Source organism: Mycteria americana, chromosome 5, assembly GCF_035582795.1.
Source record: "Mycteria americana isolate JAX WOST 10 ecotype Jacksonville Zoo and Gardens chromosome 5, USCA_MyAme_1.0, whole genome shotgun sequence".
NCBI lineage: Eukaryota > Metazoa > Chordata > Aves > Ciconiiformes > Ciconiidae > Mycteria > Mycteria americana.
In genome coordinates, this window is record NC_134369.1 from 10,646,701 (window position 1) to 10,671,871 (window position 25,171).

At 37.1% G+C, this 25,171-nt stretch overlaps 2 protein-coding genes across 2 annotated transcripts in view; one reads left to right on the forward strand and one right to left on the reverse strand.

Annotated features, from left to right (window-relative positions):
* The window catches only part of PPFIBP2 (PPFIB scaffold protein 2), a 108,991-nt gene that overhangs the window by 72,953 nt on the left and 10,867 nt on the right, over positions 1-25,171 (forward strand). The window contains exons 6-19 of the mRNA XM_075502092.1: positions 1,775-1,906; positions 7,711-7,893; positions 9,930-10,022; positions 12,545-12,653; positions 14,181-14,213; positions 15,936-15,997; positions 16,107-16,182; positions 19,836-19,933; positions 20,128-20,192; positions 20,446-20,514; positions 20,963-21,023; positions 22,904-22,945; positions 23,595-23,597; positions 24,904-25,048. Of these exons, the coding sequence (XP_075358207.1) occupies positions 1,775-1,906; positions 7,711-7,893; positions 9,930-10,022; positions 12,545-12,653; positions 14,181-14,213; positions 15,936-15,997; positions 16,107-16,182; positions 19,836-19,933; positions 20,128-20,192; positions 20,446-20,514; positions 20,963-21,023; positions 22,904-22,945; positions 23,595-23,597; positions 24,904-25,048 (1,171 nt within the window). The remainder of the gene's footprint in view (positions 1-1,774; positions 1,907-7,710; positions 7,894-9,929; positions 10,023-12,544; positions 12,654-14,180; positions 14,214-15,935; positions 15,998-16,106; positions 16,183-19,835; positions 19,934-20,127; positions 20,193-20,445; positions 20,515-20,962; positions 21,024-22,903; positions 22,946-23,594; positions 23,598-24,903; positions 25,049-25,171) is intronic.
* The window catches only part of CYB5R2 (cytochrome b5 reductase 2), a 38,725-nt gene continuing 24,042 nt past the window's right edge, over positions 10,489-25,171 (reverse strand). Inside the window, exon 10 of the mRNA XM_075502089.1 lies at positions 10,489-11,533. The gene's annotated coding sequence lies outside the window, so the exon portion shown is untranslated. The remainder of the gene's footprint in view (positions 11,534-25,171) is intronic.

Here is a 25,171-nt window from a genome sequence, read left to right on the forward strand (position 1 = left end):
AGCTACTACTGGGATTTCATTAGGTGACTGCCTCTTAGTGCACTGACTTTTTTTATTGAGAAACTCTATCTTGTCCTGATTAGTGCTTATTTCATTCAGAGAAAAAAAACAAACCATGAGGCTACATTTCTGTTTATTTTCCCATCCATACGCAAATATCATTGTCAATGTCAGCAGGAATGGCATGGCACTGGGAATAGTGGGTGGCTTAGATAATTGGTGTTGCAATGCAGATGCAAGTTTAGTACTATTTTTAATTTGGGCAGCATTCCCCACCAGACTAAAACAATTTACATGTAGAGCAGATTTGGGTTCCAAATAAACTTTAACTGTATAATTTTTAAAATAACCTCCGTGGCTTCCTTGGCTCCAAGCCATAGTCTACAACATACTATATGGTTCGTGGAAGAGGAGGAGATGAGAAAAGGGTGATGGACAGGGCAGTTTCTGATCACTCAGTAACATCAGCGTAGATCCAGAATAACTATGCCAACTTCAGTTAAGTCACTTCCATGTAATTCAAAGCAGAATCTGCTGTGATTCCTCAGTGCATTTCATATGATCAAAACACCACTGTGAGTTATGAATTACCATAAAAATTTTTAACCATTTAGAAACCTATCTTCTTTTGCAAAAATTAATTAGGCATTTGGAAAGTTGAGTATTGTTTTTTTTAGTAAGGCTTAAACTCCTGAATGGATTTTTTTCTCTTTGAAAATGGAGGCCAACAGAAGTGTTTTATATATATAATACACTCTGTTAAATTTTGGAAGATTTTTTGCTTTGGCTTTCTTGAAAACTGAAAGATGCAATGAAGTTGTGACTATTGAATGTTTTCCAAACACAGTGATACTGCTCTGTCCAAAGTATGCCTTTCTCTGCAGTCCAAAAAACAAACTTGGGGCACACAAGCAAAAGTCACGGCCAATTGTTTCTCGTTTACGCTGTTACTCACTTTAGACGTTGCCTTTTAGATTCCAGTTAGGGCATACCACGTTTTCATTCAGTGCTGTTCTCTCCAGAGTGTGTAGCTTCAAAAGTTAACAAGTACTTCATGGTGTAAACTTTTAAGTACTATTAGCGTGACTGCAGAAATGTTGCTTGTCTTTGGTACTCTATTTTGGTTAGGGCGCTCATTCTGTAATACATCCTTTATTGAATAACCCAAAATAAGAAGTTCTAAAGTGTTTCATTGTAATACTAAAATGTAGCTTTGTCTGATGAGTATTTTAGGAAGTAGCCAACTGTTTTGTAATGTGTCATGTGAAGGTTTCTACGGCATTATGTAGGTTTGTGTTTGTTCAGCTTTAGTATCATTTTCTGATTTCATGTCTTGCCTAAGGATTAACTCTGCCACACATTTTCTTGAAATAGGGAGGGGGGCACAGTGGTTTAGTGATTAACATAGGAGAACGTTTAGGTGAAAATAGCTGCAGAACTCGAGAAACACACAGTTCAAACAGTTCAAAGTATACACACTGTGACGAGAGGTAGAGAAATTTGCTTTCATATGAATTTGCCAATCACTCCTTTTTTTTTTTTTTAGTTACTTTTTCTGCCTGCAGTAAATGCTTACATCAAATCTATTTTGCTGCATTTTTTGCATTGTAAAGCAGTAGCAAGTGTGACTTTTGAAGAAGACAATCATTTTGCTTTTGTATTGAAAGCATTAAATACTGGGGTAGAGACTTTCTGTGGGTCTGCCAGTAAATCATGTAGCATTCTGTCAGTGTTCAAATAAATAACTGGAGAAAATGTTCTGCTTTGCTTTCAGGAGTTGCTAAGTCGAACATCACTAGAGACTGAGAAATTAGATTTAATGGCTGAAGTTTCAGACCTGAAGATTAAACTGGTTGGTATGGAAAAGGAACAGAGTGAATATGAAGAGAAACAGAACAAAGCTGAGGTGAGTTTCTTTCATTAGCTTGTTTTCTTTTTTCTTCTATCATGTGTCTGTGATATGCTGTTATACACCTGAGCTTTTGACCTGAAATCAGCATGCAATAGGATTTTCCGTGCTTACAGCACAGGCCGTATCATTGATCCTGTGAATTCGGTGAGGAATATGATTATGCATTTTTGGGATGTGGTTTCTTTTCCCCTCTCTCATTATACTTCAAAGGTTGCTGTTTGGCTTTAATCAAGGCACAAAGTCCCTTCCAGAAGCATACATTACAAATGGTGTTCACTTAACCCTTTCCTTTCCACAGGAGCTGGACTGGCATGGCCACATGAGACCTACCAGAGCTGTGCTCCTTCCTCGTTTATGTGGCAGAGAAGACTGTCAGCTCAGTAGTATCAAGAGTGCTACAAACACTTAGATGATCACCCTTGGTGATTTTAATGCATTCATGGCACTTGGGAGGGAAGGGCAAGGGGCAGGGCATTTTCCTCAAATGAGCCTTTTCCCTTGTGGTTACATAATAAATAGGGGGGGGGGGGGGGGGGGGGGGGGGGGGGGGGAAGAAGACATGCATTGGAGGAAATACTAATCCTTACTCCCCTTCAGATGTGGAGAGTTCTGGACATCAAAGAAGCTTTGCTTTTTACCATATTGGTTAAGAAAGAGAGTATGAAACGGGGAATCATAGGAACAATATCCATTTCATGGTAGTGAGCAGCAAGTGGGAGCTGGGAAGGGAAGTGATTATGGAAAACAGTAATGCATATGAATTGCCCTACTCAGTGGCCCTGTAAGGGGACCAACTAGCAGGAGAGGATTATCTGGCAAGGGAGGATTACTAGGTCCAAGATTTATATGTTGCTGACTGAAAAAAGACTATGTTCCACGTTGATGTAGGAGAATTTGAAATCCAGGTGGTGTTAGAAAACTGTTTGCTCTCTGTAATGTTGCTAGTGGAATATTTGATAACTATGCATAAGTAATTTACCTGCAGTGACATAATACATTTGGGGTGTGTTTGTTTTTTGACTTACTTATCCTCTGAAGTTTTCTTTGGAGATTAAAAGATAGCTTAAAGAGAGCAATTTCTGGCAGAGGTTGCAAGCCAGGCAGGCACCAGCTGCTGTTTTTACCATCTGTGGCCTTCTCATGCTCTTTCACCCATAATTGTCAGTGTCTTGTGTACAGAAGGTCTAAGCAGTCTTGTACTACCTGAAAATCTAAACAGGTCTGTGCAGCTCCTAATTGCTACAGATGGCAGCCTGCTCCCAACAGCCACCTTCCTGAGAGGCCTTCAGCACTTCCCATTATGTGTCCAATAAGAGGACGAGGCTGCTTAAATTATTGCAGGACATGCACAGTCAGCCTGACTCCTGGAAAGCAACAAAGCTTTGGAGTGCATTTGCATTGACAGGACTTTTAAGTACCCAGTAGGTCTGGGCATGTGATGAGGGTGGGGCTATGACCTGTGAAATTCTTCTGCCACTGCAACAAGATGTGTGGCCTGCTTGGATGGAAAAGTTGAGCTGTGTTGGCCTGGAAGCCTTTGTTGTATTGCTAAGTGATAGGAAACATTCCTGCTGAGATGGAAAAGGATTCTCAACTTTTCCATCAGATTAGAATCATTGTGTTAAGTATGCCCTGAATTATTAACTACCCCAAGATGTCATTAGATTTCTGGCCTGTCGAAAGTCAAAAACCTGTGTACACAAAGCAAGGAAAATGGGTGTTGTAAGTAAAGCTGTGGGAAATAAACAGCATTTTTGGTTTGTTCATTGAGCCATTTTAAAAATTATTTCAGGTTGTCCTGAAAAAGCGTTAATCCAATTTGTCAAGATGAACAGGGGTTGCTTTCAGTCAAACTGGATGCTTACTTGAATTCTAATGCTTTAACCCCATTTCAGCTCCTTTTACTGGGAATTTTACTAATTTTCAATACAAACACAATTTCAAACATCAGAATGACTATATTTTCTTTATACTATTAGACTACAACTGCTGCTTAAATTGGGTAATATCTTCGAGTGTCTTCCTGAACTCCTTGCCTCCACTGCCCAACTACATCTTTCCACTCTTATGTACAAATAAACCACTCTTATGTACACCAACAGTCTACCTTTAGTTTGCTCTTGTTTATGCATACACAGTTGTGTTGTGGTAATGTAATTGCTTCAGAGTGAGACGGTTCTCCAAACTGAGTGACTGAGTGAAATTAATATTGTTGTAATTGTATGTCTGAATGTCGTGGCTACTACGACATGCTCTTGCAGTGTATAATGCCTCAAATCAAATTGCAATTAGTATTTTTACATAAGTGGAACAAAGCTATGGGTGACAGAGGTAGAGCCTTTCTTATAGACTGCAGCTGGCCAATTGCTGCTTTCAAGACTGAGTTTAGGATTGACAGAGGTGAGCAGAACAGTGATTTTATAGATTTGCTCCTATCAGAAGTAATAGTCCTCAGTTTTCACCCTAGTGCGTGTGTTACAGAGGCATCCAGCAGTTAAACCATTTTAAACAGCCTGTTAATTATACTTCATAGCTGACCCTGCAATTTCTAAATATAATAACAGGTTTTAAAAAGTTTAAAATTAAATGTGGCATTGCAGAATAATTCAGCTAAAATATATTTGCTCTGTACTCTAATTTTGTGTCAGCTTATTTCACAGCAGCTGTTTCCAGTCACATAGAATTTATCTGTAGAATTATTTCTCTGGTTGGGTTGGGGGGAAACAAAACAAATTAAGATATCCTGCTAAATATGAGCCAGCTTTAATGTGTCGGGTGTATTTCACTTTATCTTGTGCAGCTGTGGTTTAGTTTTGGTTTTAGTTAGCAGCAAAGAGTTTATCAAGCATCTCTAACCTCCTCTCAAAGGTATTAATTTCACACTGAATGCCACTTGTCTCTGGCTCTTCAAAAGCACATGCTAAATTTAAGTGCCATTTATTTATATATATAACATAGGGGCCAGGAGAATAGCTGATTGTAAATGGACAGTCTCACTCTTGGCTTTGTTGTTGTAATTCCTTTTTTGTGGAATAATGTTCTACTTTTGCCACAGTGATGCTGTGAAGGTTTCTGAATCCCATCTGAGGGAGTTTGTGTAGCTTTTCTCTTACCTGAGAAGCCTTAGAAATTTTGGAAATGTGTTTTCTTAATGTAGCAAGGTATGAGCAAGCAGCGTTATCAAGTGATTAGTGGCAGCCCAGATGCCTGCTCCACCTGAACATAGACAAAAGAGACCACCTATCACTATCAGGAGACTGCAGGAATAATTGTCCATTTCGACTTGCTTAGCAGCCCTTCTTCTCTCCTACATTTTCTCTTCTAGCATGGGATAAGTTTTGTGGTTTTTGCTTTTTCATACTGAGGATCTAAGTTTGCTATAAGCTGTTGGGAATTGTTTTGTGGCTCTTGTGTGGACACTTCTGAATTAAATACCTAGTGCATAGTTACTTGCAATTTCAAAGAAACTTGAGTGGCTGAGCCACTGACTCCCACTGGGGAGTTTGGTTTGCTGTCTCACCTGAATCAAATTCAAGATATAGTATGTTTGTGTTAATAAATTTTCATGCTGTGAAAGAATCTCAAACATGAGAAGCCTTTTCTACCTTGAAAGTAGAAACAACTGTAAAGGCATGTATTGCAGCTGGAGTTCATCTGTTTCTCTTCCATAGAACTCTTATCCTTCACTGGGGTAAGGATTTCTGCCATTTCTGTACTGTCAAGTTTGCCCTGAGGGAAGTCTGTGTGGACACAGAGTGTTTCCCATTCCCGTTTTTAATGTGAGGCAAAAGAGAAAAGAATTACAAGGCGGCAGCAGAAGTGTTTCTGAACTCTTCCACGTTGCAACAACTGGAGCAGCTGTCAGTTTGTGCTTAAAAGTCTGTGCATCTTGTTTGAGCAGTGGTTCTTCAGAACCTCGTATGGGTTAACAGTGTTCTCTGTCAAAGATGAGCACAGACTAAAACTTTGATGCTTAAAAGAAAGCAAGAGTTGGATGTGTCCCCTGACGACTCCAATCTCCAGTTGGTACTGCTCAGTGAGGCGTCTGATTGTGGAGATGATGGTAAAAATAAACAAAATCAAAGCATGGAAGATGGAGGAATTGTGGATAGTATCTAAATTGTACATACAGCTGGTCCTACGCGTGTTCTGCTTTGCAGCATTCTGATACGAGAATGAGTTAGCTAGGGGGATGATCTGCTCGCCATTAGCCTACTGTGTTGCTGCAAAGTGGCTAATGTAGCCACTGAACCTACAAAGGATATGGTTTCACCTAGGGGAGCTGACACTAAAGGAGGCTATCTTTTCTTACCTGTGCAGCCCTGGCAAAACATGTCAGCCCATAAAAGACTGGATATTGCAGAGTTGGTATGCTGGGGCCCAGTACTCTTTCTAAATTTTTTTACCATTTACGGAACTAATCCTCATTTACGTGCATAAAAGTTTGTTGGATGACAGAGGGTGAGCATCAGACATTGAGATCCAGATTGAGAATAATATGTATAAAGTGAAATATGTGCGAATGCTTTTCTGAATTTCATCTTATGCACAGTGCCCTAGAAAAATACTTAACCGATGTGAAACTCTTTTACCTAACTGATACATACATTTTTGAAAGGGAATCTTTGTGAATATTTAAAGTTGTCTGTGGATGCTGATACAGTTTGAGATTGGTTGTGTTAAATACGTACCTGGTCAGAACAGTGTCCTGTTCTTGCAGTAGTTGTTCCCTAGCTTTGAGATTATTGGTTCACCAGAGTGTCGAGATTACAGGAGGACTGTTGTGCATGATAATGAAGAAAATAAATAAAATTATGCCATGTCATCTGTTGTTCTGTCCACTAAAAACTTTTTCACTCCTTTGGGAGATGGATCAATCTGATCAAATTTGTTCCACTTCAGAAGATTGAGAAATCACAAAATGTATGTTGTTAATGTACATGAAAGTTAAGAGAAATGCACTCCAAACTTGTAATACCTGAGAAAATACCTAGCACTATTTGCTACTGAGTTAGGGAGTTTAAGTGAAATGTTATATAGGTTTTAATACTTGTCTTTGGTTTGCTTTCTGTAGCTGGATTTTTTTTGTGTGTATCGCTGATACACACCATTCCAAGAAGCTGGCCAGCAAATCAGCACACTTTAAAAGTCATTACTTTTTCTCCTGTGGTATCCTTTGATTTCTCCTATGTATGTTGCTTAACTCTTTCTCCATGTCAAGATACTGCCTAGCTAGCAAGCTAGGTAATGGAGTTATTTTTCTGACCCATGCTAGACCTGGAAACAGAATTACTTTATTAGTAAATTCTGTGTATAAGCTGTGAAAGAGCAGGTTATGGCCCCAACTGAGCACTTAGCAATTTCTTCCTAGTGGATGATTTGGCTATGTAAATGAATGTAATCAAGTCCATTTCAGCAAAATTGTGCCTCTCAGCCAGCATATTAAAGTATGTTCCAATTCTTCCTGATGTCTGACTTCATGTGACTGAATAAGTTTCCAAACATGACAGGCCAAATTCCGATCTTCACATTAGGATCAGAATTGTGAATTAGTCTGGAATACAGGTTCTGTTTTATTTAAACTGTAGCTTTGTGCAATATTCCAGATTTGTACCCATTCACATATACTTTATCAGAAGGGAAACACATCATCTGTCTTTTTTTAGTTTGCCTTTGATGTGCTTCATGTATTTCTTTGTGCTGCAACTGTAGAAGTGTCTTCTTTGCATCATTTTCTTTCTCACTTGTCTTTTTGTTGTTGTTGTTTTTCTTTTTTTCCTTTCTTCCCATGTTTTCAGTCAGTAGTGAACCTGATCAGTGAGCTACAGGAGCAGATGTGTAGACTGCAGCTGGAAATTAATAGTAGAATCCAAGAAAGAAAGTCTCAAGATAGGAAACCAGACTTGACACCTAATGATCCTCAATCTAGTCCAACATCAGTGGTAGAGACTCTCAGCCAGAAGAATTGCTCTCGGTGTGATGTACGAGAAGTACACCTTAGCAGGAAGCCTGTGTATTGCCTCGCGTCTTCTCTTGCAGAAACTAAATTCCACTAACCAGAGCTATGTTGTGAATTATTGGCATTAATCTTTGTGGCTTTCATTAGCAAAGAGTGAGGTGGTCATAAAAACTACCAAAAAAACCCCACCTGAGACATCCCACCCCCGATTATTGGGACAAATTTGGTCACCATTGATGTCTGCTTACTAAAGCACAGACATCTGTAAGACCCAATCACCTCTTTCAGGGTTTTTTTTATGGTTTCCATTTTACTTGTGGGTCTGTAGTGCTGGTGTGGTGTGGGTTGTTTTTGTTTTTTTTTTAGTTTGGGGTTTGGGGTTTTTTTTCCCCCCTTAGTTGAGATTTGAATGTTTGATATGCAGCACGCTAGCATGGTTTGGTAGTTTGCTAATTTTCCTCATGATAATGTCACCCTAGCCATGCATGATAGTGCACTCTAGCCAGTCCTCTGAACACAGATTATTAATTCCTGAATATCTTAAAAGCTTAACACAGGTATAAAATACAGTTTCAGGTAAGACTATCTGAAATGTATCCTTTTTTTTTCCTAATGATAAAGTGAATGAAAAGAGCCATAATAAAAATAATCTGCTTGTACCTTTAAATAGCAAATCCAACACATTTTTGTTTATTCTCTGACATGAGCAGTTACTAGAAAAGCATTTTTGAATTTACATTACAGAGCCTAGTTGTATTTGGTCAAAATTATGTCACATGTCAAAACAAAAGCTACTTTGCATAAACTGCTTAAATTTACTGAAGGTGGAATGATACTGGTATGCCTGAAAAAGTCCATTTTAATATTTGCTTTTAAATCAGTTTGCTCTAGTTGCCACATCTCTTTGGTTAAAATTTGGATCCCCAGAACTCATTTTATAAATAATCTGCTTACGTTGTGAGGGAGTTTTTCAGTAATTTTTCTCATAGGTTTATTTTACAAAAATAACTCATTTGGGTATGATACCTATTTTGAAAACAACGCTATTGTTTATGAGCTTGCCTCTGTTCAGAACTAATTAGTGAACTATTAGACTACAGTACAAGCTGCATATTGAGGAGAAAAATCTGAGAGTCAAATCTGGGAGTCATTCAAAATAAACATCAATTTAATCCAAGATATTAGTATGGTTGCTTAATGTATATACTATAACTCCATTTTGGAATCCAGTATACTTGCAAATTTTTCCATTCCTTCATTTTAAGACATTTGGTCTCATCAGAGACCATCTCCATCAGGGATTTAATAATGTTATCATTTAGAATGAACAATAAGATACGGTTCTGTCAAGGAAAGAGAGAAGGGACATTTAAGAGACAGCTTTGTCAGAGGAATTGATGGATGTTAGGAACCCTGGCTGGCTGCAGCTCTTGGCTGCATCAGCTCAGTTTGCAAAGTGGTGAACGTCAATGCTAAAAGTAGGATATTTGTAGTCATATTTGACTGTAAGTGTATGGTATTAAATGCCTGTAACTTGCTAGATACTGTTTAGTCTGAGTGTTATTTTTCTTGGTAAGTAGCTTAAACACCTGTTTGGGGAGAGCGTTGTCACTTTAATGAAAGTTAGTAATCTTTTAGCACTGCTTGTTTCTGCTTACTTTGAGGTGGCTGAAAAACAAAGTAAAACAAAAAACCCGAAACAAAACAACAAAAAAAACCCGACTCCCCCCAAAAACCCAATAGTTAATGTTATATGAGACTGCAGTTGTGGATTTTTTGGCTCATTTTCACCAAGACACACATGACTTCAGCAGGCTCAACTGCATTCCTTGATATGACTAAGAAATTTGCTCGTAATTTCAGGTGGAGAGTTTGAGAAAGTATTCCTTATCTCTCAATTCAAAATAGTTTTTGTCATCTTAGACTAGGTCACAGTTTTTAATGTGGTGGTTCAGTGTTCATTACTGTGTGGCTCATGTGTGATCTTTAATTTAGGACTATGGAAAATTAATATCTACCAGAATAATCTTACTTTTCGCTGCTGTTCTTCCTTTGCAGGGTTTGCTACAGGAACTTAGACACCTCAAAATTAAAGTGGAAGAACTGGAAAATGAAAGAAATCAATACGAGTGGAAATTAAAAGCAACTAAAGTAAGCAGAGTACTTGGCATTTACCAATGACAGACTTATTTCAGCTGGAAAGGGATATGCTCCACTTCTCATCAATATTTACTTTTCTTACAATTGCCTTGTGTCAGGGCCTGCTATAAGGTCAAGTTTTCTTCAACCATCTTTGGAATAAGTATTTTGGTTTAAAGTTTTGTAGCTTCTTTTTCTGCCTTTTGCTCCCACCCAGCAGTTTCCAGTCTTCTACCTTTCTGTAATTCTTACCTTAAAAAAAAAAAAAAGAAAAAAAAGGCTTTTTGACTTACAAAAGACCTGTTCTGAGGAAAGGCCTCTTTGAAGGTTTCTGTCTTTTATTTGTGTAATGGTGGCAAGCCTCTGTGGAATATGCTTTCCAGACTGAAGGGAAGAAAGAGACATGCAAAGCTGGTTGGATGTTCACTTACTATGGAATTTATTTTAATAGATCTTAAGCCCAAAATACACCATTAGATCATCTGCTTTGACTTCGTGTATATCAAAGCGCATAGCTGCCTTACCCTTATGTTGACCTTAAATTCTGGAAAGCTGTTGGATTGTAATCTGGAGAAACTTGACATTTGAAACATTTCATCATTTTTATGAGTAATTAATTTTTCTTGTTGAACGTTCTCATTGTTAAACAGTTGCACTTTATTTCTAGTTTGAATTTTTAGCCCTTTTCCACTAGATTAAAAAGCACCTTATTATTTTTCCCTGTTGAGGTACGCTTTTGTGCTGTAATCACATCTTTCATTTGTGTAGTACTATAATCCCTGTTCCTAGGAATGACTGACTTTATTGAGTTGTGGTTGGATCTTGGAAAAACATTCAAAATTATTAAACTGAGTTTTCTTTTTAATACTTGATAACTTGATCCAGAAATGACAGATAGCTATTATTTGTATTAGCATTTCTTTCTTTTGAAAATTCTTAGATGAATATTGAAATGTTGCTATCGTGTCTTTTTTCCTATTAAGATAATAGCTCTTATATCCATGAAAATGTTTTCTCCGACGTGGTGGAAATGAAGAGTCTTTGGGAAAATATTTTCTCAAGCAGCGTGTGGCCAGCTGCCAAGACAGATAAAGATTATGGAAAGTATAGGAGCAGAATGAAAATAAGAAAGAAGAATCGTAAAACCCAATGAGTGAGAGAAGATACAGGACTAGAAAGGAAGAAAAGTACAGGGAAAGAGGGAGGAAGAAGAAAAATAATTGTAGAGATGACAGGAATGAGACATTAAAGGAAAAGAGGGCATTTAAAAAAGCTATGAGATCAAATAGACCTCAGGGGAGGCAAATCCAAATCTGGTATTAAGAGGTCTGCAGCTTTTGTCTTCCTGTTGCTCCAGCTTCTTAGATGAGAAATTGGAATATTTCCATGGCTGGATATAAAAAGCATATTAGTCACTGGGATGTGTTGGAGCCCTTCAGAGATGCAACAAGGCAGATTCTTCTATTCCATATGGAATTGCAGGCAGAGTGGTGATCTTTTGCTGCCATCCAGCTGCTTGCTTCCTGGTGAAAATAAGTTTGTGTATTAGAGTAAATTAGTCCATGTTTTTCCCTGTTCAGATAATGCTGTTTGGTGTTTTGCATTTTTTCCTGCTTTATTTTAGTATTTTGAGAAACTGCTCACATTAGTGATTTTGTTTGTTTATTTCCTTTTTTCTGGTTTTTTTTTTTTTTCTTTAACTGCAAGGAGGTTTGGTATGCTTTTGCTAGGGAAAATGCAGAATATTGATACATAAAGGCTTTAAGGCTGCTGAAGAAAATCTGAATGAAGCTACTGACTTAGGAAAGTATGGTGTTGACAGTTTTTCTCATAAATAGGAAAGAGATGTGAGTCACTGTATTTCAAGCTGGACAATCACAGAATTATTTTCCCCCTGTATTGTTGAGGTCTGTAATGTGTGGTATTCTATCCCAATCTCGTGGCAGCACAAATTGCAGTAAGTGTAAATGAATCACTGATATTTTGTTGCATATATGTGGTTGTTTTCCAAGCCATGCTTTTCTTCTAGCATATTGCTGTAGTATCTGATGTGGGGAAGAATAGTTTTGTCATGCTGCTGAGAAAAGGGCTCAGCATAATAGATTCTCAGTTATATTAAGAAGTAGTAACTAGGATAAAAACCACTACCTTTTAAAAAATGCTTTGTTATTTTTTAGTGGTCTTCATGCAAAACTCGGGAGTTGCCCTGTAATAGTCATTATTATATGACCAGCATTGTAGTATTGAGAGCTTTCCAGAGTTGTTTTTACCTACATGAATCCTTGAAAATTTTACCTTTCTGAAAGTCTCTCTTCTCTGAGAGCTAATTGCATTGGAAAAAGTGAGCTTCTGTAAAAGGAATAAGGATAGTAACACCATGAAATATGTAAGGTTGTTATAGTGTTTATGCAATGTCCTGAATTGGGAACAGGACATCAGTTAAAGTGTTATGCTTAGAAGTCTTCTAGTTCATGGGAACGAATCGCAGAGAGTCGGTGACGATGTTATTCTGAATTTATTGTACTCTCTTTCAGGCTGAGATAGCCCAGCTTCAAGAGCAATTAGCTCTCAAAGATGCAGAAATAGAACGCTTACAAAGTCAGCTATCTAGGACCCCATCACATAGTGAAGTGGCAGAAAGAGGTAAGAGGAGGGGAATTAAAATTAAAAATCCAAAACCCTACTTCAACTTCACTTTGGTAGCAGCTTGGCTCAGTATTTCAAAGAATACAAAGAGATATAAGAATGGACTTATAGAATTTATTTTGGGAGGAAAAATGGTACAAATTTATTTTGTCTTCTGGTAGAGTAGAGGCCTTTAATGTGTGAAATTCTATCCCAATCTACAGCCAGCACAAATTGCAATAAGTATCCTAAGGACACTGAAACTTTTTCTACTGGAATTTTATTTATAATTTGAAAGAGTCGCTGTAGTTCGGTGGGAATATTTTTTTTTCTGTGTGTGTGTATACCTTCAAAATTTCTTTGAAAAATATTTGCAGTTTCCATTTTTTAAGAAAAAAAAAAATGTCAGTAGTAGCTGAGCATAATGTTTAAATGTCCAAACATTCTAAAACACGGTCATTGATTCACATCTTTCCTTTCTTCAAGACTATATCTCATTTAGGCTCCCTCTCCTATGAAAGGTTGGACCAGATGGTCTTTCCAAGGTCCTTACAGCCTGGGCTGTTCTATGATTCTATGACATTGCAGGTTTCTGTGTTAAATCTGCGCTGTTGATACAGGTCAATGGCAAATAAACCAGTTTGTTTAGCCTTTGGTCTCAACCAGTCATGTCACAGTTCTCTGAAATATTGACTCCCTGGACCTTCTGTCAATTGCTGGGCTGTGAGCAATATGATATTAGTGACCCTTTTCTTCTATAATACTGACACTTATCCATGCAGGAATATTTGTGTGTAGCTGACTGCAGTGCATCAGCTTTGCTGCACTAACTTCTTTTGTGGGTGTTAACTAACGGTTCCAAAGAGTGCCCTTGTTAAGATGTGACTTATCAGGTGCTGTGCTACCTCTTCCTCAGGGCTTACCAAGAATCTCCATACAGGAATTAATGCAGATGTGTTTTTTCTAGAAGACTCTATGTTTTGACTGTTGTTTATTCCAAATAAGTGACTTAACATAACCTTGGTGCTGATTTCACTCGGCTGCAGAGCTTGTGCATGTAGCATGTCTAACTAGAAAATTAGTTTGTCTAACAGCAGTGTTTTGTAGAGGAACTCTTCTACTAATAGAATTTTGCATTTTCTATGAGATTCCCAAATAATTTATGATATTTCAAGGGAAAGATAGTGGTATGACAATAAATCAAAAGCTCAGCAACCTTCAACTTCTAGTAGCGTTCATGCCGAAGATGGGTGAAACTGTCCTTGATTCTAGTGGGAGAAGAATCAAACCATGTACAGATTCTTTAGGCTACATTTAAGGAAACCACTTAGACTATATTTGAATGGAAACAGTATGCAGCAGTAATAATTATTCTGCAAAAAAATGACTGATTTATCAGATTTTTAGGTGGTCTTATCAAATAAAGTTGGAAAATAATATCAATGTACTTGTAGTATGCTAGAATGCATATTCTAATTAAATTGCAAAATTTATCTAATATGTGCTTTTTCTACATACTTTGACTCTCACCATTTACCATCGTAGAGGAAGTTTATAGGAGAAGGCTAAAAGAAAAACGTAAGCCTTGCAATTCACTTTTGGCTTTATCTCACTGTTCCTTTCACACAAATTATAACTCAAATGCACTCTGCAGGAATAATTCAATGTTTGTTTAGATTTGGCTGTCTAATTGTAATATAAATGAGACATTGCTTTCATTGCTTGCAGCAAGCAGACAGCTACTTGCCCTGTTTAGTAAGATTTCACTTCAGAAAAAAAAAAAATCAGAGGTTCACAAATCAGATAGTTGGACTTCAAAGGAACATTGTCAAGGTTAACAGAGCCAAAACTTAACATTTACCTCTTTTTATTTGTACATATGTAAAACCCATCTAATATCTGGAAAGATGGCTTTAATTGAAAGCCTCCTTCCTTGGAGGGAAAGGATTTGGGCTTTTTTTAATCAGTGCACTAAATTAAAAAGAACAGTCTGAATAAAAATGTTTCCATACTTGATGATGTTATAAATATTTTAAGTAAAGTTTGCTTTAATGTGCTTAAAAATACCTTGACACCAGTTCTTTTTGAAGTCTAATATTTATAAAGAGAAATTAGTAGGACTGTGATTTTTAATGGCTTTTAAAAAATCTTCCAATTGCTTGCCCACTGCCTGCTGGCTTGTTTTTGATTTGGCTGTGTCTGTGCATGTCTTGTGTTACTAAGTGTTCTCTTTGCAAGAGAAATGTTTGCAAAGTTCATTTGCATGTTTTAAAACTTAATCATTATAAGGTGTGTATTTTTCAGAATGACTACAAAAAAAAGTAATTACAGTTTTTGCCAATAGTCTAGATGTGACATCGTACATTCAACATCTAGTTGTAAAACTTTTTTTTAAGATGCTCTTTAGCAGTATTGATTTTCTTTCTTAGCTCTCACTTCATGCCTGCCACATCTGGTTTTCATAGTCTTCTGTGAAACAAGCGGGTCTGTTTTAATGTCAAAGCATGAATTCCTTGAGTGGCAGTTACAGCAGATAAACTATTTCAGTTTCTGTCTCCATCATCTAGACTTTATTTAGCATAGGTTGGTACTGGAGGACTTGCTAGGAATAGTGTGTAGAGAAGAAATGAAAGATTTGGTTCAGCAAAGTTAGGATTATGTGATTAACAACATCATAAATTTTCAGAGAGTGTGTTTTAATTGGTTTTGACTATAACATTCCTGAATAACCTCTATCTTGTAACACTGAATTGCATGTGAGGCAATTCTGTATTAGCTTTTGATGTAGATTTTAACTCAGTTATTCATACTGAAATGTTTTAAGAAAAAAAAAATTACAAATTTTCCTTGTATCAAACTAGTTTTTGTTGTTTTTCATTTCCAGATTTCATGAATGTCCTTGAACTACTTGTCATAAGCTGGAAAATATTTTTCCCAGATGGAATATAATTAATTTTCAATCATACTTAAAATTATTTCCTTAAATGTATAACAGAAAACACACTCTCATCTTTTTCAAAATAAGCTTCAATTTTTTTTTTATTACTTGACTTTTAGAGTATAAAATATATTATATAGCCTTTTATAAGCAAAACCAGCATGTTTGTGTTTTGCGATGCTTTTAATAGTTCAGCTTTTGAAAAGCTCTAAGTTAAATGTAGTTTTAACAGTGCATTTGCCGTGCCACTGACATGGTTTTGGTTACTCATAAGAACATAGGGATAGTATCACAAAACATATACTGTTTACACTAAACATAGCAAGTGTATTTTCCTTATAACATTTTAAAAACATTTCTAGATCAAGAAGTTCAACGGTTGAAGGTAGGAATGGAATCATTATTGGCTGCAAATGAAGAAAAGGTGAGAAAATAATCCTTGTTCTACGTAATAAGAATGAAATGATGATTTTGAACCTCTGTATGTAGAAACATGTATTCAGATGTATGTTTTTATTTAATGCTTTTCACAGGACCGTCGAATAGAGGAGTTAACACTATTGCTAAGCCAGTACAGGAGGGTCAAAGAGATAATGATTGCAGCTCACGGTAAAATGCCTTGTGAATAATTTCCTGGTATCAGGTCTTTTAAAACTGCACGTGTACTGCTATTTGTTGCCTTTTAAATATATGTGTATAGTAATATATATTTCATTATGCATATATTTGTATCATGTTGGAGTACTATGAGAGCAAGTATACACTCTTTCAGATACAGAGAGAACCACAGTATGTCTTGACCAGGCTTGTGTGTTACTGCCTGTAGTTTGTGGAGATTTCCCTTTTGTTTCCTGTGCTTGTAGTCAGGACAAAAAAAATAGGGTCAAATCTGGAGATTTAGTTACAACATTACTATTCAGCAAGACTTCTGTGACTCAATCTTATGCTTGACCCTGTAAGTCATAACCTAAAATTTGTTCTACATCAGTTAATAGTAAATCCCTCCTTGGAGCCTAATTTTGGTGCTATATGTTGTTTTAGATGGTGTCATTAAGGATTCTGATTGATAAGGAAGGATGACTGATGAGATTACTGCTCTGGTTGTACAGCTGTGTGAACTGCTCTATCCATTGGGTCTGAAGCACTGCAGTTTACCTCCTTATGTGCGAAGGCAACCTGAAGTCAGCAACTGCTCCCCTTAAAACACTTTGCTACATATACTGCAGTGGGGCAGGAGCTTTGGCTGCAGAACTCCTACATCCATGTAGCAATGGCTGGGCAGACAGCTGCGGCCATGGTTTTATTAGCTACTTCATGCAGTCCTGTCTCTCCTCGCTGATGGGACTCCTGTAAATCTCTTCCACAGTGCAGGCCTATGACATAGTCCTTCATGGCCAAAGCTTCATACTTCCTTTTTCACTGCTGCTGGTTGCCATCCCCTCAGTTGTACGTGGGTTGTAGAGGCCAGACCAAAAGGAATTAGAGCAAAAAGGGTGAAAAGGAGGGAGCAAACAGCAAGACACTCATGCAGACAGAATTTGTCAACACAGGGGCAATTAGGAAAGTTCATTCAAATTGGCTAAAGGCATGAGTTTACAGTATTCTTATTAAATTGCATTATATCCCTCTCAAGAATCTATTATTCAAAATTAAAATGACATGGTTTGATTTAAATTAATTCATCTGTAGGAGATGAATAAAGTATACAGATAGTTACTAAGTTTGTATGGTGTTTCCTATAACCGTTGTGTTATGAGTAACTGGTTTCTACAGTGTAAAATGGTATCGGGAGACCTTAGTGGATGATGAACATTAATTAAATTAATACATCCCATATTCAGATTTCCTACGCCATAGTTCAATTCAGGAATGGCAGTAATGATCAGCTGCCAGCCAGCCAGCTAGCATTAATGACACAATGTTTTCCTTTTATGTCATGTTTTTATACAGCATTCATAAAAGGGTAGCTGATCTCAGGTGCAATTTGATACTGTTAGGAGGACTTTTTTCCTTTTTTGCTAAAAAGAGTTGCAATGAGCATAATAAGTCCTGTTGCCCTTCCCTTCCACTAAGAAAACTCCTGACAGCCAACTAGGTGAGATCTGGTTTGGAGAGAACAACTGAAAACCCATGGTTGCTTTGGTGCACACAGTATTATATATTTAACTTCAAAATCTGGGGAAAAATCTTTGTCCCATTTATCAGTTATGCTGCAGGAAGTGGAGTGGGTTTTAGGACAATCTCATTTTTAAGTTGCCACCTTAGTTTTTGGTACTAAATTTAGTCTGGGAAACTTGACCTTCTGAAAGGACAGTTTTGTTCAATGTACATCATCACATTAACAAACACAGTATTTTCAGGTCTTGTATGGCAGAATGGAAACTTGTATTTAACACATAAGAATAGGGAACAGGAGTCGGGTAAATCTCTCTCTGAACGTTCATTTACAAAACAAAGAAGTCTCTCACTTGAAAGCGTTCTGAAAGGAAATCCAAAGGTGTGATTGTAGCTTTTGGAGACATATTGAGGGTAACTCCCAAGATAGCTACACCACTGTTACCCTGAGAGTAGGTGCTCTCAACAGTAACCCCTGCAGTTCCGCTCTCCTTGGCCACATCCCGGTTGGACATATTTGAGTGCACCATCCCCCTGTGGGACATGGCTTTTGGAGGACACTTGAGTGCATGAGCAAGGAGCAAGCCATGGTGCTCTGGATTATTGAGTTGGTGCTGCAGGGAGTATGATGGTGTTAACGTATGCTAATATAGACGTTCAGTACAGTGTAACTAAAAAAACAGTGATGCTCAGCATAATAAAACAAAACCTGTGGGGGAACTAGAGTCTATACTGAGATTGTCTACACTGAGGTGCATATTGTGATGGCTACAGTATTATCACAGCCAAATGAGCTTGTTACCTTAGCTGTTGCTTGTGGGAGTCTCGTGTTTAGGTTACCAAGAAGTATCTTGCTGATTATTTATGTTTTTATTTCTAGAGGTGGGTTTTAAAGGTTCCCTTTGAAGTGTAATCTCTGCTTTAAAAACTTCTGGTAGAATCAATGGGTTGAAGTTGTCTGTCTCTGGTAACTGTTTCAAATAATTACTTGACAGAAACACAATATATTCTAAGCGTTTCTTATTTCTGCTTAAGGCAAGCTACAAATCACGTTGACAAAAGATGACTGACTCTTCACCATAGGTAACACATACATTTAAAAAAAACCCAAAATCTATTTTGGATTAAAGTACAGTAGCTGCTTGAAACAACTATTGACAGTCGAGTGAAATGTAAAGGAGCTATCCTGAACTCAACTATGGGTAGCTCTTTTGGTTTTAGTAATTTGTGCTGAGGGGCTGTGTACCAGGAACCATAGCGTGTCACTTCATATCCTGAAGGGCCAATGGTCAGTATCAGGGTTGTTGGCTGTCTTTGTAGCTGGGCAGCACGATAACAAAGCTCATGAGTTTTCAAGTGATCTCTCTTCTAATAGTGCCAAGGCTTAACCATAAGATTTGGTGGTTTTTTGTAACTGCCTAGAGCTGCTGCACCTCTGTCACATAAATTAGGAATTATTAGTGTGCTCAAAGGTCAGTCTAAATTTCTCCATCATGGCACAGCAGCCCTTCCACATCCTGTTTACAACCCTATGCATAGGAGATCTCCAGAAAAAAATTCTTATCCAAAATACTCCGGAAGTTTGCTGAGCACTAAATATTCGGACCCAGATTTAGTATTGCAGCTTTGACAATTTAGGAATAAAAATCCTACTAAATAATGAATTTGGAGTATTTCAGTATTTGTTTAGATCTGGAATATTCAGAAATACCTGGTGTGTTTACCATTGTTCATCCTTGAGCTGAGCATGGGGCACTGCATTATGATACAGATGATGTCAAACATGCATACCACCTATAAAGCGATACACTGTAAGAAAATGGTACCAACCTGAACTTGCCTCAGAACATCAAACTATGAATTAGAGTGGTTCAGAAGCTGCCTCATAAGCAGCTCAGCTACTCGCAACAGAGCACAGCATGTAACTAGAAGTCGTAAATTTGTTGCTCTAATATAAATCAACTTCCTTGTAAGTCAGAGCCCAAAGGAGGGGTGGGGAGCACAGAGGCTGGTAAACTACATGCATCAGATGAAGACTGAAGGGGAATTTAGAGTCTGACGTATTAGACTGTCTAACATGGTCCTAAATGGGGGGGTTTTTTTGCTTGTTTCTCTCCCTTTCTACTTCTAATCCTTAATGCTCACAGGCTCTTCCATCTCTGGTGGCAGTGAAGAGGAACTTGAGACAACTTTAAGGAAGTGGAATCTTTTGAATAATCCTCAAGGAGAATTATTTGAAACAGAGGTACTTAGTAAAGATGTTTTAGAAGCAAGTTCTGCTGTATATATGATGTGTTTGTATTGATATCTCTATAGTAACTAACATAATGTAGATGAGGGTTTGGCCCTGGCTGAATTTTTGTGGCTCTTGGTATGGCCATGATAGATTCAGAATCACAGGCACTAGTTACAGGCTTGAAACTCTTATATTTTACATAGGCCTCTTCAGGAGAATTGTCACCAGCTATGCTCTCTCCAGTGCCACACAAAGCTATGGAAATCAGGCAAGACCTTTTGTTTCTTGTTTTTTGTGTGGATTGTCCTAAGTCTATATTATTTAGTCTGTTTAACTGTTGGCATCTTGTCTTGCCTGTTCTTGGCTTTGCAAGAACTTTTGGGCAGTTGTGAAAGCAGTGTTTGCCATGGGAGTTTGCAAATACATAGTTGTATAAGGTTTGAATTACAGGAATAAATTGGCACTTTTATATATCAGAAGATATATGTACTTAAAACAGTATATTTTATTCTGATTTAAAGTGGGAGCATTCCAGTATCTTCAACTAATTTAACCCCTCCACAAGAAGAATCTTTGGAAATCATAAATAGGTAAGAATGAGTAACTTTTATTGAAATGTAAAACATATAGCCAGGAATTTTTTTTATAATTCTGCCTTTTTCCATTTTTTAAATCTTTTTAAAAGCCCTTAATGTTGCACACTGTTCACAGTGAGTTATTACTGTCTACTCTTGTTTGTTAAGAGCTTCTAAAAAGTCATCTGTAGATATGAGGTTTAAAACTGCACAGTGTGCCTTGTTGCCTTTCATTGTTGATCAAAAGATGTCTTGTTGCTGTTTCTGATTTCATCTATTGCAGTTCCCAATAGTATGAGTTTTAGGCTAAAACGGTAACAAAAGAAATTAATCTCCTAATTCTGGATTATCTGTTATATGCAGACATTATGTGATATATACAGCTGTCATACGATACAGTTGTGGCATATACAAGCATACTATGTTGTATTAACTGTTGCTTCTTTGCCTATCATTATTTAAGGGTTCCACAGAAAAAAAAATCAAGTAGTTTAGAAGACTTGCAGAGTGAATCCCTGGAAAAGGTTGGTTTATTTGTAATCACAATTTCTGGTGTTTAACATCATGACTAAAAGATAAAGGTCAAGTATAAATATTATTTTTGTTTCACATGTAGTAACCCTAACCACCACTAACATTGTACGTGGGGAAAAAAGCCCTAATAATAAAACAGTCAGGTTCTTCTTCTACCCCATTGCCGAGCTTAGAATAAACAAACTAGTTGACACACCTATATGTACACATCCTCAAATTCAGCTTTTCAGCTGAAAGAGAAGAAAAATATTTAAGAGAAATACAACAAATAACATGAGAGGTCAATTTGTTGAACTGCAGTATTATTTTGTTTATAGGTAAGTGTTTTTAAAATAATTTTGACTTCCAAATCACTAAAAATGTTAAGGCAGCAAATCCTGAAAGTAATTAAATATTGGGACTGGGTATTTCCACATATGATTCCTTTTTGGGTGCTTGCATGTAAATATGAGTGTCACTCCCTAACTTAGACTTCCGATATAAATGGCATTCCTGAAGATGGTAGTGATGCTGCCTTAGTTAAAACAGCAGGAGCACTGTTATTAATTCAAAGGCTTAATTCCATTCCAGAATAAAGACTTTGCAATTTACAAAGTCTCATTACATTATGGTCCGCAGGCTTGTTTTGTCATTATGTACACTGAAACTTTTCTGCACTTGTAATTATGCAGACTGTTATTATGTAATTATGTAAGACTGTTATTGACACTTTCTATACTCAAATTAGGCTTAATACTAGATTACCCACACCCAGTAATGCTATTTATAAACAGATACTAGTAATATGATTGTTCCAGTTCTTCAAATTGTCTTAAGTTTTTCTTAAATCTCTGAAGATGACAGTGACCAAACAGAATGTTTGACATTTGTGTTGCACTCATTTCATTGTGGTCATACATGTGACAAATCAGTTCAGAACTAACATTTCATTCCATTCCGTGGAATTTATGAAGGTCTGTTTTCTTTTCATAACTTTTAAATTATTTTCCTGTCTTAAATTCAAAAACATAATTTGTCTCTGTGATATGATGTGATAAGGTTGTACCTACACATTTAGGCTGTAAATCTGTTCTATCTGTTAAATCAGAGTCCACAGAGGAACAAGAAACTACCAAGGATACAAGAGAAGTGTAGCAAGCCAGCCCCATGTTCAGCAAGGCATTTAAGTTGTTTGCCCTAGTTTAGGCTTGAGGCTTCTTAGTGAAATAAATGAGACCTCCCTATGCATATAAGTGAGTGGCTAATACAACCAAAACTAAGGCCAAGAAAACTTGTTTTGCTGACTCAGCATGACAGGACTTTGCTTCTTGCATTAAGTCCAAGAGAACCTGTGCTAGCGGCACTGTTTACTGGAGCTGTTCTTTGCACAAAACTCAAATTCCAATTATTGCTGGATGTAATAAAATAAAATAAAACACATTGGTGTGTCTGACCTAGCCATGCTGGTACTTGTATCGCTTCATTTCTATCACAGCTTTTTATGGTTTCAGCTGGATACATACAGTATTGTTTATGTTTTTTCATGTCAGTCATTTTCATATTGTTTTAACTGTTAAACTGTTATGTTCCCAGCTTAAAGTAAGTCTAAAGGGACCACCCAGAAGCCTGAAAATAGGAAATTCCTTTGATCACAACAGAACCTAAACAGCACCCGAATTTTGTAGAGTGGTTTGAACACATTTAGTATTAAATATTTTATTGAAATGAAATGAAGAGATAACAGACCTTGTAATATATTGTCAATGCATTAAGTAGCATCACTATAGTAATAAGACTACAATTGATGTTTTGTGTATGTATGTTAATACTAACATTTGTCTGTTGCTTTTTTCCATAAAACCTTGAAATTACCCTCCCTGCAACTCCGTAGTATGTAGACGGAAAACCAGTACAGCCTGTTGTAGAACAAGAGGTATATTAACTGTAAACTCTCCTAACATTTATCTGTTTTGATGTGCTGTGATAGTACGGCTGCGTTTTCAGGTTATATTTGTTTTCTTTTTAAAATGTTTGCATAATTCAAGTACTGACAAACTCTTGAGACCAGGGGTAAGGATTTGAGAGGGAAATCTTTTTTTTTATCTAGAAGCTTTTATGTGACGTTAGAAGGTGAAGTCAGTCAATTTCAGAAAATACAGTGCTAATATAGTAAGCAATTTCTCTACTCATATAAGTTTTGGTACAAGTCAGGATGTAGTCCTGCAGTTGCCAAAACAGGGGCAAGGGGTGAGGAACTGAGGAATCTGGACTGCAGTTATAGTATCACAAAGATCCCTCTAGGCCTTGAAATAAGAATAGATAAACCTGTGGTTCTCTCATTAAATATTTCATGCGTCATCCTGTCACAGACAATGTTTTAAATGTTTTACAACAATTTTGCTAGAATGGGGTTACTAAATAGGAGCATACTATATGTTTCTGTATACTAAATGTTTTGCGTATTTTCAGTACGAAGTTTTCCTACATAACCTCCTTTCTGCTACTGAAACATTTACCAATATGAGCTTATTCCAAAATGCACATTGAATGTACACCGCTCCCACTAATGTCAACTGGAGTAGCAGGTTCATTGCTTCTCTGGAAAAGCCTCTATATTCCTATAGTTTTGGCAGTTGTGGAATATACATTTTTGTCCAGAGTGATGGCTCCTTCGTATTTTCATTTGGATTCAGTATTGAAGAAGTCTCAACATGCCGTTTCCAAAACCGCAGACAAGTACCCCTGTGAAATGCATACTTTGGCTGGAAAAGTATCTGGTTAGGCTCAAAGCTATCAGATTTATAGACAAATTCTAATCTACCCTTGTACAAGGAGCAAGATCCCCAAGCAGTTGATCACTGAAAAATTGAATGCAAGGAAAATGAAGAGATATTCTGTTTTTAGCAAACCCTACATACCAGTTCCCTTTCAATACAGTATACTGAGACTTTGAGGACCACCTCTTGTGACTGTGTACATGTACCAGAGCTGCAGGCAAGCTCTATTTTAGCCTGACTACGTTAGGCTCTATTTTAGCCTGACTGGACAGAAATTGTAGAGTCAGCAGCCATTCAGACTAGCCCTAAAATGCAGCTCAGTCTATGCTTTTTTTTTTTCCCCAGCATGTATCAAAAGTATACCTTGTGCTTAGGTTCTATAGTACAATTGGCAATTATATATTTAGCTATATATTTGGCAACTATATATTTAGCTATAATTATTTTTTTTAAATCCTTGCATTTGTAATGTTATCTATAGAAAGAGATCTTAATTCTTACAAAACAGAAATTTCTGTAGCCTAACTTCATTGTTGATTCTTTTACTGTTCTTAATGGTGGTGGGCAAATATGTTTGACCAAATTTGTGTTACACAAATAGTTTTGGCTTAAATTCCAGCGAGATACAATTGTCAGGCAGAAACATAGACAGTCTGGTGAAACATGGGGGAAAAATTGACAGAGCAAAGAATGGGCTGAGAAGTAACTAAATGCATTTCTGGCACTATCGAAGTTGACCTTGGAAGGACCAAATTATTATATAGTGCCAGGGTCCTAGAGGAAAGGGAGACAGCTAGAAAAATTCTGATGATAAAACCAGGTCATATTCAACATATATTTTAATGTAATATACAGTCTGGCTGAAGTGGAAGGGGCAGATGAGGGAAGAGAAGGCTGTGTCTTAGCTAGAAAACTTTGTCAGCTGACTATTGGATTTAAATTGAATTATCTGTAAGAAGGAATGTGGAGGGGGGTGGTGTCATTTTGAACCGTGAACTTCAAATACTTTTTCTCAACTTTTAAAATATTGTGTACTGGATTGCAAACACGATGAGTGATTTGATTTATTTATTTATTTATTTGGTTTTTCCCTCTTAAAAAAAAAAAAACACAGAGTAAGCCACTTGTGAAAGGCAGCAAGTATCAAACCTTGCCAGGAAAGCTTCCTCGACCCTTACAGAATGGAGAGCAGGGAACATATAATTTGCCGGATGGGTGTGGCACGAACAACAATGAGGACAACAGTATCCTGGGCCTAAGTATGTATCCACGCCTCTCTGAGAGGCTTATGTAGAAGGGAAAAAAGCAAACTGTTTGAGGGATTGGGACATAACATGGTATATAATCTGCTATGCTAGAACAATAGACTGTGACGTTCACGT